Source organism: Astatotilapia calliptera, chromosome 4, assembly GCF_964374335.1.
Source record: "Astatotilapia calliptera chromosome 4, fAstCal68.1, whole genome shotgun sequence".
Taxonomy (NCBI): domain Eukaryota; kingdom Metazoa; phylum Chordata; class Actinopteri; order Cichliformes; family Cichlidae; genus Astatotilapia; species Astatotilapia calliptera.
The window spans coordinates 14,273,209-14,289,862 of record NC_137425.1 but is presented as its reverse complement, the minus strand read 5'-3'; the positions used below and the strand labels follow the sequence as shown (position 1 = coordinate 14,289,862).

At 41.7% G+C, this 16,654-nt stretch overlaps 1 protein-coding gene across 2 annotated transcripts; it reads right to left on the bottom strand.

The window, feature by feature from the left end:
• Positions 1-4,731: 4,731 nt before the first annotated feature.
• tfap4 (transcription factor AP-4 (activating enhancer binding protein 4)) lies at positions 4,732-16,569 on the bottom strand. 2 transcript variants are annotated; one of them, XM_026164956.2, is made up of 7 exons: positions 16,395-16,569; positions 9,864-10,029; positions 9,667-9,765; positions 9,380-9,550; positions 9,136-9,285; positions 5,515-5,682; positions 4,732-5,431 (listed from the first exon to the last, which is right to left on the bottom strand). In XM_026164956.2, exons 2-7 carry the CDS (start codon positions 9,936-9,938, stop codon positions 5,273-5,275), a joined length of 822 nt encoding a protein of 273 aa, XP_026020741.1. In that variant the 5' UTR covers positions 9,939-10,029; positions 16,395-16,569; the 3' UTR covers positions 4,732-5,272. The 2 variants fall into 2 exon arrangements, with proteins under 2 accessions (XP_026020741.1, XP_026020740.1); XM_026164955.2 differs by lacking the exon at positions 16,395-16,569 and adding an exon at positions 13,082-13,614.
• Positions 16,570-16,654: the final 85 nt, after the last annotated feature.

The window sequence follows — 16,654 nt, the reverse complement described above, 5'->3', positions numbered from 1 at the left end:
CAAACCACTATGCACATATGCAATAGCACAGGACTTTGACTTTAGGGTTGCAGCATATTCTCCAAGACTTTGAGACAAAATATGGGGCACTGCAAGTATTTTATATTTTGAAATATTGAAATTGAGGAAAAGAAGTAAAACTTGGAGAAAGTATGCAAAGTGATGTAGTGTAGTATCCACGAAATGGTGAGCAAAAATGTGCATTTGCAAGGAGTATAAAACAGAGTACAGAAGAGAAAACACTGAAACGGAGGAGGAGAAGCAACGACAGATGGAAACCAAAAGACATGGAAGAAGAAATGAACAAAAACGTGAATGAAGACAAAGAAATTACAGAAAGAGAAATATGAAGAGCAGTAGAAGACGGTGTAAGATACTTGATCAGAATTCAGATATGATCGCTGAGATGAAAAACCTTCAAGCATGGGATAAATTCTGCAGGAACTCTGAAGAGAAAAAGCGCGTTTCAAGTTTTTCCTAAAAGAAGTTAAGCTTGGACAAGTGTAGCCTTCTCCTCCTTCATCTTTTGTCCAACTCTTTAATTTTTACCTCTCCCTCCTCTACCCATGCTCTCGACTCCTCCTTTATTCATTCCTTATGCTTTTATTTCTTCTCACCCTAAATAAGTCATTTAAGTAACAGTTTGAAGACATTTTCTAGCTTGCAGTTGACGGTTAAATCAGAATGAGTAGAAATGCAGGTTGGCAAAGATGATGATAGGTGGCGCGGATGTTTTCCATTCTAACTGCTCTAAAACCACAAAAAACACAACTTGTCTCTAAAACCCTCGAACTGCCGTGCAGGTGTCACCTGAAAAGCAGTAAAGAAAACCCTGCCTGCATCTGAAAGGTGATCTGTTTGGACAGTTTTGTGCACATTCCACATCTCAATGTCTGAAATAACAGTATGCAAGAAATCTTAAATATGCGCTTCTTGTTCTTTTTACTGGGCTTTGACCCCGTAACCCCCCAAAGTATCCAGATAGCTTTATAACACCATGATACATGTGTGCTGGCTTTTCAGAACATTTTTAGCCCTTAAGCAGTTTTAATTTTCAGTTTTATACTCCATTAGAAAAACTGTGGAAGGTGTGTTTTGTTGTGTTAACTAATTCACAATCATAAAAATTGCATCTTTAGTCGTGATTAAAAAGTATGCAGATTGAGCACGTCGCTCTCCCTTACATAAAGTGTCTGTATTAGTGAAAAGTACCGGTACTTAGTATCGCAGATACTGACGCTGTATTTGCTTGGTAACAGATTGCACTAATTTCTCACACCAAAGCATTTATAACCTAAGCTCATTTATAAAGCTTCTCCCTTTGGACTTTTTGGTGATTAAAGGAGGCTGATGGGAGAAGCTGGGGTCCAGAAAATAGGAGCCCTGATTCCCAGGGAGAACAACGTCACATCATCCACAGATTGTGAGGCACACAGCACCTGGTCCATGGTGGTGTTGATTCGAGTGATGGGTGGAGGCCCAGTGTTTGCCGGTGAACCACCTCTGTCAACTCTTGCCTCTCTCTCGGAGGGCATCCCTGCACAAGTTCGTGCTGGAAACCCTCCTCTTCCTCCTGTTTTACTTTTGGCTTGGCCGAAACCAGTTTGTCAAAGCAATCTGGGAGGATGATGATGCCATCAGAGGAGTCTGAGGAAGTCTAGCTGGTGACCTGAGGCACAGGAGGAGAGTATGAGGACATTTACAGACTTTATAATATGAGAAATTATACAGCAACTTTCATATCTAAACAATAAGTGAGAAAGAGTCACCTAATCCAAGTCTTCGGTTTCTTAATATGGGTGTCAGTTAGGCTCAGTGGGTGAGCAGGACCCACAGAAAACAGCAAAATTTATGCCCGTCACATTTTCCACAGCAGGTGGGGCTGAATTGGAGACTTTGCCGGACTGATTCTGGCCCCCAGGCCTTATGTTTGACACCCCTGATCTAGGGTGTACCCATGCTCTCAACGTGTCAATGACATTTGAAATAAATACCACATTCAACTTTTGTTGTAGACGTTCCTGATTTTGGTTATTAACTAAATGACTGAGAACATCCTGATATGACACGAACAGCTGACCCCAGACACCAAAACCAGCAGTATCTCTACAAGATGTGCGAGCGTGTGAACAAGAGGCAAGAGACAGGATGACAACGGGAGATGCAGTCTACCGTCCCTGGTGTAAATTTTAACTGTTACAGAGAAGGTGGTCAGTCTTAATTTAGCCATGAGCAACTGAGCAGGGGAGGGAGGGAGGCTTGAACAGCCCATCCACCAATCAGGAACAGACACTTGTGCATCAACTCGACTGCTTGAGTAACAGCCAAACAGAACTGGAAATGAATCAAATTCAGCTGGTTATGTCACTATTTGTGTTAGAATAACTGTTACCAGAGAAACAGAAAAGACACACAGAAAGCCCAGTGTTTACAAAACAAAGTACAAACTTTATTATTCTGTCTTTACAAAGGCACGAGCCTCTTTATCCCCAAAACGTTTCTCTTTAAAAAAAAAAAAAAAAAAAAAAAAATAGCTTCTTGATGACCATATCCATTGATGGGTCTAACAAAAAAAATAAAAAATAAAAAAAATGGGTAGAGGAAGGAGAACAAGCGGAAAAATGAGAAGAGAGCTCAGACTTGTCAACAGATAAACAAAGACAGCATAAAAACTGCAAAAGAATGTGACAGGACAAGATGTAGGAGGACTGGACATGGAGGGAAAGGGGGGATACACAGCTGTGCGGTTTTTACTCAACTTCAAGAGCTTCAAATGAGGAGATGCTCCTTCATATAAAAAAAACAAACAAACAAAAAACAAGAAAGAAGCAAACTCCTATATAGTACAGTAAGTGCTTTGTAATCTTGACCCTATTTAGTGGAACCCCCTCAAAGCCAACCCCACTTCTCCGACCACCTGATATGTCCGCGTATGCTTCCTAACACTCGACCCAGAGCGTAAAACGTAGATGGAAATAAACAATGTCTGGGATTTAGGGGAAAGTGATCAAATGCAAACAGACGGCAAAAAATAAGGAAAGCAAGCTCCACAAACAGAAGAGCATGCAAACTTTTTCCATATCCAGGAATCCCCTTTCCTATCAAGAGAAGCACTCGCAAACAACCCATCATTTAATTCTGCTTATTGCAGTGCAGCTGACATCAATAGTTTTTTCTTTAAAGGGCAATTCCGTGATTTATCTGTGCAGCGGTTCGAAGCTCCATCTATGCACTGACGCAAGGGGTGAGGAGGGATGCGTCAAAGATGCAACTAATCTTCTGAAAAATGAACTGTTAAAGGACATTTATGGAATGCTGACGTCTCTTTGTGGCTATATATATATATATATATATATATATATATATATACACACATATATATATATATATTTGTGTGTATATATATTTTTGCCAATCAACTGGCTTTAAGGGGCTAAAATATAATAAAATCTACTAGTAACCAGAAATCGCATTTTGAATACTCTTTCAGGACCATATGAATGCAACCTGTTTTTAAAAAAGCATAGTAAAATAAAAACAAAGCATGACTGGGAATATACAGTATTCCAACACAAACCAGCTGGATTGATCTGATAGCTCGAAACAAAAAGGGGTTCCAGCGGCTACCAAATGACGCAGGTAAGAGAAAAAATAATAATAATAATAAAAAAATAAAACTTCCCTCAACCCCAGGGCTGTGTTAAGGCTGGCTTCACAGTGCCTCCCTGCACCTGCTATTAGTAAGGCATGCTGCAGCCTCTCTCCGCTACATGTCTTTGTCAATCTGTCCGTCAACCAAGAGTTCCCGGCAACAGAACAAATAAAAATGTAAGCAGAAATGTGTACAAAAAAAACAACAAAAAAAACAAAAAAAAAACAAAAACAAAAAAACATGGTACATTTTACAGAAAACGCACTAAAGGATAAATATTCAATATAAAGAAATGCATATAGACTGGGCATTTTCCTCATATTTTAAGCATATTCTGCTTTGATACATATCCCAAAACAAACAAACAAAAAAACAAACAAGCAAACTACACTGGAAGGGGCTAAATAGAACAAGCTCTTAAGATCGAGCAAACAAGTGATTGTATTCAAGTTATATTTGCACGTGCAAGAATTTCAAGGCAAAAGCGGGTCTGCTGCAGACTACCAGAGTCCGGAGCACCGCTAAGCCTCGCTGATTCAAAACACTAAAAGAGACACATATGTGACAGTTACTCGACAGGGGCCCAAAGAGTAGCTTATTTTAAAAGCCATGTGTTTTTAAACTCAGAAAGGGAAGATGTCAGGAAATGTGAAATTTAAAAAAAGAAATTTAAAAACTTTTTTTTTGGTCAGACCACGAGTAAACAGAATAAGTCATGTGGGTCAAGATATGTGGGTTTACTGGGATCCCAGCCCAGCAAAAATGGCAACAAACAAACAACATGAGAAGAAAAATAAAATAGCGTTTTGAACCAGTAAGTGCACTCTCTTTTCGAGCTTCGCTTCATTTCCTGTGAGCACCAGTCAGCCATGAAAAACAGCTTTGAAATTCTCATCAACCTGTTGTTAGAGGACTCTTAAGAAAAACACAGCATGAAAAGGTCGACTTCACAAAAGTAAAATAACACATTCTCTCAACACAAAGCCTAAAAGGTGGAACTTTAGGACAGTCTTTTTTTTCCTCACAGTGTCTCTCCATACAGCTCAGTTGGATCGGGAACCGAGGAAGGTTTAAAGGATGTTCAGCTTAGGGGCGGGAAAAAAAATTGCTCTGGTGCGGGGGTTTTGACGCCACACCAATGGGCTCTTCATTGACTTTGTCTCCTTTTTCGACTTCAGGGGCGCACAGAGAGATAACAGTCCTGGTAGTTAATGGAAATGTTTAGTTGACATTCGAAAGTTCTAGTATCCAGTAAAACAGAGCATTTATAGTCAGTGAAGTAGTCGCTCTATTTGTCTTTCTATAGTTTAACGAAGAAAGCTTGTGTAAGTGAGTGAATGAAGGATCGGCGCTAGACATAAGCAGAGGAAAGGAAAAAAAACAGAAGAGGCTGCATGTGTGAGTGTCTAAGTGTAAACCATAAGGGCTGCCTATCACGGTACAACATGACGTGTATTGATTAAGAAAACAAAACAAGTGCTTCAATCTAACTAGCAGACTTTTCCACCGAACAACAGCGCTGTGAGTTTGTAGGCTCCTGTAGCCCTGCTCCGCTTGGGGCTTGTGTGTAGGTGTGTGCGTGCATGTGAGTGTATGGTACGTAAGACGTCAGGGATGAACTCAAGGCAGTGAACAGTCGTCCGGCCCGTCGCTGTTTGAGGCTGTGTCTGAGCCTGCCGCGTCAGAGAGGACACGTCCTGAAGTGACGATGACCGCCCTCCTCTGCTCTTCCTCCCCGGCGCCACCCTTCCCCTGGGTGCCCTCGATGTGCTGGATTGCCTGAGGGAAACACAGAGGCAACAGATGTCAGCGACAACACCCCCCTCTAGTGGTGGGATATGAGGCAGGATTTTGTGCCTTACCTGAACGATGGTATCCAGGTTCTGTCGAGATGTGGAAACTGTGTTGATAACTGATGCTGGGCCCATGGCTACCACAGTAACATGGTGGGACTGAGGAGTCTGGACAGGTGCAGGAACAATGACTGTAGCGTGGTGTGTAGGGGCTGGGGGAGTAGCAGGGGCCAACACCTGGTAGAAAGGTGCAATCACCGTTTATTATTCTCATGTCATCACTTCTGCAACCTCAGTGCACTGAAGGCACATTTTTAACCTGCACCGTTTACTATTAACATATATTAAATTTGTAAATAATGTTAGCAGTAATACAAAAATACAACCCCAACTCCAAATAAGTTAGGATCCTGTGTAAAATGCAAAGGAGAAGAGAATATATCATATCAGTTGTTTAATAAACTGAGACAATTAAGGTCATTTTGATTTTCATGGCAAAAACTACCTCAAAAAAGTTGGGACAGGAGCAATAATAAAAGTAAGTGGTTTTATAAAAAAGAAAACTTGGAGGAGCATTTTAAAATAATTAGGTTCATTTGCAGCAGGTCAGTAGTATGACTGAGTATATTAAAGAGCATGTTAGAGGGTCAGAGTCTTTGCAGAGGATCACCAATCTGCAGAAAACTGCAAAATCATCAAAAAAATGTTCCTCAATGTTAAACTGAAAAAGACTTTGAATATTTCATCATCTACAGTACAAAATATGATCAAAAGATTCTGAGATTCTGGAGAAATCTCTGTGCGCAAAGAAGACAAGCCCAAAAATCAATACTGAACACTTGTAATATTCAGGCTCCTGGGCAGCAGTGCATTAAAAACAGATGTGATTTTGTCATGGAAATCACTGCATGGGGTCAGAAACACTTCCAGAAATCACTGTCTGTGAACGGTTTACGATGCTAACCAGAAATGCATGTTGAAGCTCATTCACTCAAAAAAGAGGCACATGTGAACATAATAGTGAAAGACTGCAGTCCTCTTTCGGCCAAAGCTCAATTAAAAGTTAGAAAAACTTTGAAATTTTTTAGCTCTTCATTAGAGAAATACAAGAACCTATGCAGAGTGGGAACAGACAGTTGAACCTTTGCTAAAAAAAAAAAAGCTACAAAACGACAAAGACCTTTTACCAGGCTTTACAGATCTAGGGATGGAAGAGTCTCATCAAATCATAAAAAAACATTAAGCCAATTTCTCTTGGGGAGTTTATAAAAGAGTGTTTTGTGGACTGTGCTGTGCTAGCATACCCCGAGTAAAAAAAATCTAATCTGACAGGGAAAATGTCAGCCTTCTGAAGTGGATGCAAGAAAAAGGGACTGAAATGATCCCAGAACTGAAATAGGTATCTCTGCATTGTATTATACACCAGGAGGTGTTGTGTAAGTAGGTGCTAAAAATTAACCATATCATTGTTGAAATATTTAACTTGATGTGGGCAAGAGCACCGTTTGTTAGACTTTTGGAGGGACGCGAGACTGAAAATGGTGACATAGGCTACCACACAGCTGTCAGGTGGCTCAGCTTGGGTAAGAGTGTCGCACTTGAGAGTAAAAATTTAAGAGTTTTATGTGAAGAAAGGCAAGGATAATTCAGAGCGCTCTTCAGGAGAACGGAATACAGTCTTACATTTGTTATTTATATGACTGCACTAATGAATGAACTAAATACCAAACTGCAAGACAGGGCCAATTTGCACATGAAATGTAAAGCTTCATAAAAAGGTTTCATAAGAAAGTTGCAGTTTCTTTCAAGCCGATTTGGGAACACCATTCTCACTTACATGTCAACAGTGAAAGAAGCCATACCATCAGCTGATCCCCTCAGCTGGTACTTGTCCATGTTAGGAGCCCTGCATAATGAGTTTTCAAGGTGATTTGAAGACTTCAAAACACTTGAGAGTGAAATGCACATGATTTCAGCTCCCTTCACTTGCAGTTTGAATAATGGATCCAGTGATGTTGAGCTTGAACTCATTGACCTGCAGTCTAATTCACTACTGGCAGAGCGCTTCAACTCAGTATCACTGCTGGATTTGTATTCTTCTCTTGCAGGTGAGAACTTTCCACACATAAGGAGACAAGTGACAAGTGTTTTGCAAAAGTAATGCAGATTGTTTACACTTGTTTTTTGTTGATCAAGTAGTGATGAAGTTGGCGCATAGTTCACATTTCAATCACCTAACATCTACGCTTGCCTGCAGCATTTTATAAAAGCTTAAAATTAATACTGAGAAGAATTAAGTTCAACTTCTTGGAGCTTGCTCATAGAGGTATGTTTGATTGTTTCTTTCGAATACTATAGAGTCTTTACCCTACAGTATAAAGTGACTTGTGGGGACTGTTGTGATTTAGTGCTTTATATAAAAACCCTAAATTGAGCTCAATTGACATTATGAAATGAAAACTATGACAAAGAAGTGATAGGACTACTGAGCAGCTAAATTCTTATATCAAACAAAAATAGGACAACATTCTTTCCCAGAAGTCTAGCCCCTGATCACCTCAGTTCCCAGATGTTTATGGACTGTTAAAAAAAGAGAAGATGCTGCATAGTGCTAAACATGACCCTATCACAATTTTTTTTGAGATGTTAACATGATAACAAGTTAAAATGCAATATTAAAATGAGTCATGCAATGCAGTCCTAGACTGTTCAGTAGTCATGATGGTAACAATACAGTAAATCACACCTGAATTAGCTTCCCCCCCCCCCCCCCGGGGTAATTCAGTGTTGCTGTAATTCTGCAAATTCATACTGATATTGACTTGAGGTTACATTACACAGCTCTGCTTATGGAGTCACAAAGTGTCATATGACTAATGTAAAGGGCGTCAATCATCTTTTACTGCAAAAGCCCAGCTGCCACAAGGAGCGGATAGGGCAGACATCAGGCGATGATTGATTTGGCATCATGTTCAGTTAGGGTAAGCCTGCAGTAACAGGACGCTGCAGCTATCAGGGCTGGAGACGGCACCGGCAGAAAGACGTGTGAGCGGCTCATTTAACACACTGTAAATCTGTCTGAGCTGCTGACAGCTCTAACTGTGGACATGGACAGGACTGTCATGTCCTTGTCCACATGTCTTTGTGAAATCTACGGTAGACTCTAAGACTAGTCTAGCTGCGTATGTGTGTGTGTGTGTGTGTGTGTATTTTTAGAAAACGCAACACACTTTGACATAATTGACTCAAAGTCCATAAAAAATTTACATGCTAGGGAGGGGGAAGGGGGGGAAATCTGGTGCCTGCCAGCTGATGAGTTTAGGCTAATGAGCCAAAAATAAACACTTTTTTGTGTGTCAAATTCAAGAGCTTGCTGCACATGGCCTCTGTATATGTTAAAAGGATGAACAGAGGGGGAAAGGAAACGCTGAGCTGAACAATGACGACAAAAGGTCTAAATTTTTTATCCTATCATTCCATCGACAAATCCAAAAATATTTACCTCAAAGCTAAAAATTTGTCTAAAAGGCCAGATTTTTACTCTTGATTTGATTTACTAATCCTCTGTGTCAAAAACGGTTTAAATTCATTAGGTTTTATTGAAACACTGAAACAGAGGGGATTTTTCTATATCAGTAAAAAGCATACATCTTTAAAGTATATCAGTCAGTGATATGCAGATGTTTCAACCTGTGGGCTGTGGGCTGGAGTGAGGTCCCTCTCCAGCTGTTTGTGCTGCTGCAGACGGACAAGGCTCTGCGGTTGGGCCTGCTGCTCCTGGAACTGCTGGGTGATTGCCTTCAGCTTCTCTGGGTACAACTGGGCATCCATGGACCGCATCTAAGATGCAAAAAATAGGATAATATTTCTGAAAAGTTCAAACCACAGCAGTCGGTGGAATTTCAAACTCTTGAAACTGCGTTATTGTCGTCACCTGTTCTTCTAGATTCATCCTGGCTGAACGTTCTTTCTCCAGCTGCTGTCTCAACTCGATCATCTCCCTTCTTAAGTCCTCGGTTTTCTCCTCCTCCAGGATGTCTGGTGAGCCAATCCCTTCATCTTTCTCCTCTGCACGCCTCCTCTTGGGGGAGGAACCACTTAACTCCTAGAGAGCGCAAACAGAAATGTGAGATGTGCTTTAGATGAATGCTAAGATTGATGATAGTGAAAAGACAGCTAACTCCTTTGCAAACAGTCTGCATGGGCAGCGCACTGGTTTACCTGTATGATTCGTTTGAGCTGACTGTTCTGCTGCAATAAACGTGTCTTCTCCTGCTCCAAAGTAAAAATGTACTCTGCCGTCTGTTGCAGGATGGCAGCCTGAAGAACAACATTACAGTTTGGTTATGAAAGCAAGTTCAGACCCTTCCAGCTCCAGCTAACTCATCATCTAATTTAAATCACTGTTTATGACCCACCTTGCTGAGTTTCTCTCCATCGCTGTGTGGGATGAGTGTTTTAAGTGACTGGAATCCAGCATTGATGCTCTGCATACGCCGACGCTCGTTGCTGTTGGCGATCTCTCTACGGATTCGCCTCTCTTGGTCCCGGGCTGTTTCTGGGGTCAGAGGAATGTTGGCCAGGCTAGGGGAAGAAGGGAGAGGCAGGAAAGCTATTAGGGAAAATGTACAGTTTAAGAAGACTTAAAAATAAACCAATCTGTGTTAAAACAAAAAACATTTACTAATATGGTGCTGATGGCACACTCAGTGGCCACAAGTAAACTTGTTGCTGCGAATGCTAATCAAATCTTTTTTTTTTTGGTCAGCCCAGATTTCCTCAATTTGCTCTTTCTTCTCGTACTTCCGTTAGCACTTTCCGTCATTTCACTTCAAAAACATCTCAAGGTTTAGTGTGGGGAAATTATTAGTGGTCAAGTTAGTAAACTAATTGCAAGCACAGGCAAGCCTCTCCTGATGGTTTTTGTTGGAACTACTTTATACCCAAGAAATAGTTCCAATAAAAACAGTTTATGCCAAGGCACAGTTTGCTCCACTCTTCACCAATGCAGTAAACCTGCAGCTGAGTTAAGTTTACATATACCAGAACTGCATTACATAAGAAATTATCTGGACACAGGAGGAAAAGCAAAAAGCTGACAGCATTTGCTCCCCTTGACATCAACTGTTTTTTTGTTTGTTTTGTTTTTATGTGAGCTGACTCTTTAAAGTGTGTATTTATATCACCACCAAAGAGCAGAAATGACTGGCCCGTTCCTGTGATTACACAGGTATTTACAGCGGCTTTGTCCTTTCAGCTCACTAGCAACTACATGTATCATTGCTAATAACTGAAATTGTTACAAACCTATGAAAGATCACAAGTTCTGTTTATTTGAATTGTTAGCACGTGTTAGAAGATATGTCAATGTTGCAGCAGCATATAGTTTATTATGAACATTCCAATATTTAAACTGTGAATCAGTGCATTCCACATGGTTAAATTCAGTTTGAGGGGGAATTCTAAGTGAATTTCCTCTAACATCCTCAGTATCAAACACTATCTATGGGACCCTCTCTGAAACCAAGCTCTTATCTGTACTGACTCAGCTGCCTTAGTGCAAACATTGGGAACAATTGTGCAGACGCAGATTAGAAAAGCAGTGTCTATGTGTGTATACACAGACACGCGCACACACACACACACACACACACGTGTAGCACTGCAGCAGCACATCCAACAAACAGATCCACTGCCAAAACATGACCAACTGAGCCTGAACTTTACAAACGCAGGCCACTTTAGAGCCTGAATTAGAGTGAGTTTAGGCTTAAATTATTACCCAAGAAACTAAACAAAGCTCAACCAACAGGCTGATTAAAACTGATCAAATTGAAATATGGTTCCACAAATATCTTCAACATCATTTTTCGATTGCCTCCATCACATCCAACCCTTAGCAACCTCTCTTGTCACTCCAACCCTCTGTATGCAATCTGCTCAACTGGGAGGTCCATCTTTCATCTCCAACCTATCCACTATTCTTCCTCTGCACATGCCCAAACCATCTCAACCTTGCCTTTCTAACTTTGTCTTCAAATTCTACGAGTTCTACAAATACATTAATAATCACAAGTTGCTTTTCCAGCAAGACTGCCAAAATGTCTCAAATATAACAACCTGGACATGAGTTTTAAAACTGTTGTGCAGATAAAATGTAACAATAAAACTATAACAGTGATCATCATTTTTTTAAAAACTGTTATATTTTACAGATCCAGGGATTTAAAAAAGCTAATTAATAACGAACTGTGTATTTTATTGCTGAATAAATGTGACTTTACAACAAGAACTGATACAAATTTTAGTCATTCTGGTTTTTATTAAGTTATATTTGAGTGATAAGGACTTTAGAGTGTGCTCACGGAGTCAAAGTTTAAAGAAAAAATGTGCCAATTTCCGCTTTATTTTAAATTGTAAAAGCATTTAAAGTTTGTCTGGGTAAAGTTCCGGCTTTCCTTGCGGTGCACCAATTCCCCGCAGAAAAGCGGACTACATTTCCCAGACTGCCCATGTCACTACCAGCAGCAGGAGCAACAGTCGCAGATCCCTCCGCCTCCTTCTTCAAACAGGGCTGCGGACGTATCGACGGGCCTTCCGCGACATACACACACCCCCTTATTAATAACGCCACTTTTAATTTTCCTGCCTCCCCGCGAAAAGCCAAATGTCTCCTTTTACCGAACAAATCCAACGGGAAACGTATTTTAACGTCCCCCAAACACACTTCCTCCGTCCTCACAGTGCCCGACACCACCTTCGCGCTCCGAGCAGACTTTCGTGTCCTCCGCCATTACAACAATGCGGCAGGCAGCATGGCAGAGGTGCGGGATGAAACGACGCAGTGGAGGCGGCTCGATAGCGTCAACGGGAAGCGCAGAAACGCCATTTAAACCACCGCCGCCTAAAACAGGGGCGAATAAGACAACAGCAGTGCTTTTTTAACGTTTGGAGTGAATGAAAACAGGGCGCCATAAACAGGAAACAAACGCCAGACCCTCTCACCCCCTCTCTCATCCACTCCCCCCACCTCCATCACTTTTTTGCACAAGCCACAAGCATGGCCGCACTACCCACAATAAACTTCGGCTCCCTGCGAGCGAAATCGTCAACCCCCACGAATGTGCGAGGCGAAAATAGACCCCTTCACACACCGCGACGCCCGCTAGCTCAACTTTCCCTTTCTCGTGTAAATTTAAGTACACATAGGCCACGGGTGAGGGATTATTTAAGCACAAATAGGTCGGGGATGCGCTGAGCGAGTAGCAGCGTGGTGTGCACGGAACCACGTGGTTTATGTTTGTTAGCCACAAAATACATCGATTTCGCAGTCAAAGATGCAAAATAAAAGCACGCAGAGGACGCCGTGGACACAGCGGGAGCCCCCCGCGTGCTCGGTCGCCCCTTGATCTCGCCGTTTGATGTTAATTAATGCCCGCAGCTCCGCGTGAGAGGGTCGTGTACACAATAACACATCAGACCAAGCGTGTTGCCCAAAACCGACATCGCTAAGTGCGCGGTGCTCTCAGCAGATGACTTGATGGTGATAATAGTGATGATGACGGTAATAATAATAATAACAATAAAAATAATAACAGGCACAGCATGTCGGGTGAAACGCGCGTGGCATACACACCTACAAAGACCACCAATCACTTCTTTCTCCGTTTTCCTGAAATGTTGCAAGGAGGGCACCTTCTGAGTTGGTACCATGAAATACTCCATGCTCGCCTCTCGCCAGTTTGGTGCCCCCCCTCCCCACCACCAGCAGTTTTTTAAGGGGAAAAAAAGAAAAGCAGCAAACAGTCTCCGTGGTATAAAAAGGGAAAAATGATGACGTTAGTGGGTAAAAATCCCCCGTGATCCGATGCGGGTTAAATCCACAGAGGAGATATGAATGCCTCGTCCGTGTAATGTAGTACTTTGAGGCTGCTGAGAGTTGTAATGTTACTCGACTTCCAGCTGATGGGGTTCCCTCGTTGTGTGTGGCGCTCTACCTCTCTCTCTCTTTCTCCCTCCCCTTTGCTTTCTCCCTCTGCATGACCGTGTGTGTGTCTGTGTGTGTGTGCGCAGCTGATCGGATGGCTTTCAAGGCGGGAAACAGCTGGTAGGAGTCACACACTGCACTACCAAAAGCCTCCTTCCGCAGAGAGAGAGAGGGGGGGGGAGGACTGCGCGTAAACAAAGGACTATTTAGCGCAGAAATACACCGACACATGTGGAGAGCCGCGGAGGGAGCTTGAAATGTTTAAACCTGGGGGGGCATTTACAGCTGATCTGTGATCAGATCTGCCGTCACAGAGCTGGGCTGAATCATTAATGGTTTCCCGTCACATGGCTTGAATCGGTTTAAATATACTTTATGTAGAGAGGGGCTATGATTTCAACATAAATAGGCTTAAAAAAACAACAACAACAACAACATTATTTTAAATTCTTATTTTATAACCCAAATGTCAGTGCAACGTGACAGCTCGGGCTCATGAGCAAATAAAGAGCGGGACTACTACAGGGGTGGACAATCCAACAGCTGCGATAAGGGAACAAGAGGGATCAGCTGACGAGCTGGCAACGCTGCACAGCAACAGCGCACCGGGGAGGGCTTTTAGGGACACACACACACACACACACACACTGAATGTTAATGTTGTTCACCATTTTGGGTGTGACAGACCCACAGTGGAAGCACGGGAGGCTAAATTACAGTAACCTGATCTAATCTGTTAAACAGAGGCTATATGGCGCATGCATGGAGTGAAGTCACAGGACGGGAGCAGTGGATTTGATCCGGAATTTTGAGCCGCAGCAGCAGCTTTATATCTTTTCACGATGGCGCATTTTTAGTAATTACCCACAGGTGCGGCTGCACGCTGTCGGGCGTTTACAGGAGAATAGAGGAATACATCTGTGGGAGATCAGTGCTGGAAACCGTGGCAGTGATTTTTAAAGCAGCCCTCTTCTGGACAAGTGCGTCTTAGCACCGTTTCACCAAATTACAAATGCTTCCAAGAAACAAACCCCCTCTTTACCTTTCATTCATAAAGCTACATTGTTCATCTTTGAATATTGAATCATCATCATCATCATTGAATCATCTTTATATTATCTGGAATATTCATTTGTTCATGAATCCCGAATCAGATCGTAATGCCTCCAGATATAGCAGACGATTTAAACTCCACAGACATTATTATTTAGGCCCCCGCTTATTACTTTCCAATAACATGAAGATAGGCTAGATGGAGTTTTAATGTTTTACAACACTGATGGTACAAATACTCCATTCAGTCCCATTATTTATTTATTTATTATTCATTTTATTTATTTTTAATAGAAGTGTTAGATTACTGTTTTTATTTTTTACTTTCTCGCAGTAAATGTAAGGCTCCGGAGGCTATTTCACCTTCCACCCGGTAACTTTACGCCCCCTGGTGGTTGTAAAAGGAAAACCCAGGGCGAGTCACTGCCATATTGCACACCTCACACATTAGATGGCACAAGATGGGCCGGACAGAAACCTATCAGGAAAAAAAGTTAGAAAAAAAAGTTGCATTGATTATGACAGAGACTTCTGTTTGAGTTGGTATCTGTGCTGCTAGTTATTTTACAAACGTGAATTCCTTTAAAAGTTAGAACATATATAAAAGCCTATAAGACCAGAAAACAGTGGTGTACACACTGATACATATACAGCAAAATATTTGCACCTTGGAAATGACACATTACCTCTTAGATCCCTTTTATCTACATTGGTTATTTAGTAATGTTGTTATGTACCACTTTTTTACATTTACTGTACAAATTATTGTATGATATTAATTTTTTCTTTGCATCTGACTTATACATTTATAATGACAATAAAAGGCTTTTAATCCTAATATATTACAGTAACTTACAGCTCGGCATTGGCCACATCACTCCAGGTTACCCTTTATTTACATTCCAAACACACACACTATCACTGTGGTGCCACTGGCTTTGTCTGTAACGTGCTGATACCACAAAATACAAGACAAGCAATCACTTCTCTTTTTTTGACATTTAAATTTTAAAATCTAACACGCTGACATTTTGTTTCCCAAATTCAACCGTGTAATTGTAGTCTTACCATTACTGTGAGAAACAAATGGGTTATGTGAAACCTCAAAGAGGAGTAAATGGCCCAGGGAACTGTTCCAGAAGGTGAAATTGCTCAGTTGGTGACATTTTCACACTGTTTATGTGCTCAAATCATAATATTGGTGTGTAATTTCCATCCAAATGACAAAAACAAGAGGGGGTTGTTTTTGTTTTGTTTTCTTCTTTCTTTTGTCCCGAAGAATGCACTAAATTATATGAGGATTCAGCCAAATATGACAAACTAGGCAATGTAGTGAATTTCTACTGTAGATGCAGCAACTGAAAAGTTTGTAAATAAATAAACAAATAAAGGTTTAAAATATGTTTGATGTGTTTTTCTTACAACTTATGGCGACAGTGTACCAACAACAAAAAAGGGAGAGGGGGCAGCAAATCCTGTTCTGTTTACTGATTCATTGATTATCAAAATATGAAATTAAAAAAATAAACACTTTAAGGTAAAAATGGTGCTCACAGCTAAGCTTTTAAAAAGGATAATCTGTCTGTTAATTACCTCACAGACTGCATTTGCTATAACCAGCTTTGTCTAATTACCGCTACAGTAATGCATCCTTATAATTACTGACATTTCTAACGACAGTGCAGTGTACGAGCCAAGTACGGGATGTTTTGGCTCGTGTGGTGAAAATGTGCGTTTGTCTTGCAGAAGGATCGCCTGCTCTTCTCGAGACTGAACTTTTAAATTACGTAACGGCGTTTTCCGTCTTTTCGGAGCAGCCTGTCGGGGCTGAGTTAGTGGCTAATACGAGCAAAGAGACAAAACTGAAGAAGAAGAGAACATTTTAAACTGTAAACAAGAGAGGTGTCACCCTGCGCGATGGCCTGTTGTTGGCGGGGAGCAGGGGCGGAGAGATGACCGTGAGGACACGGAGAGAGAGGGTTAGTTTGGAGAGGAGCCTGGGACTGCCTATGGTGGATGGGCGGAGCAGTAAGCATGCGCTGAGCTGGCAGACTCTGGGCTGGTCCTGACGGGCTGGCTGGGCTCCGGGCGGCTGTCTGTGCGCGTCAGACGGTCGTGGGGGAGACTTCCATCAGCACTCAGCGTCTCCCCGAGTGCGGAGAGGGAGGA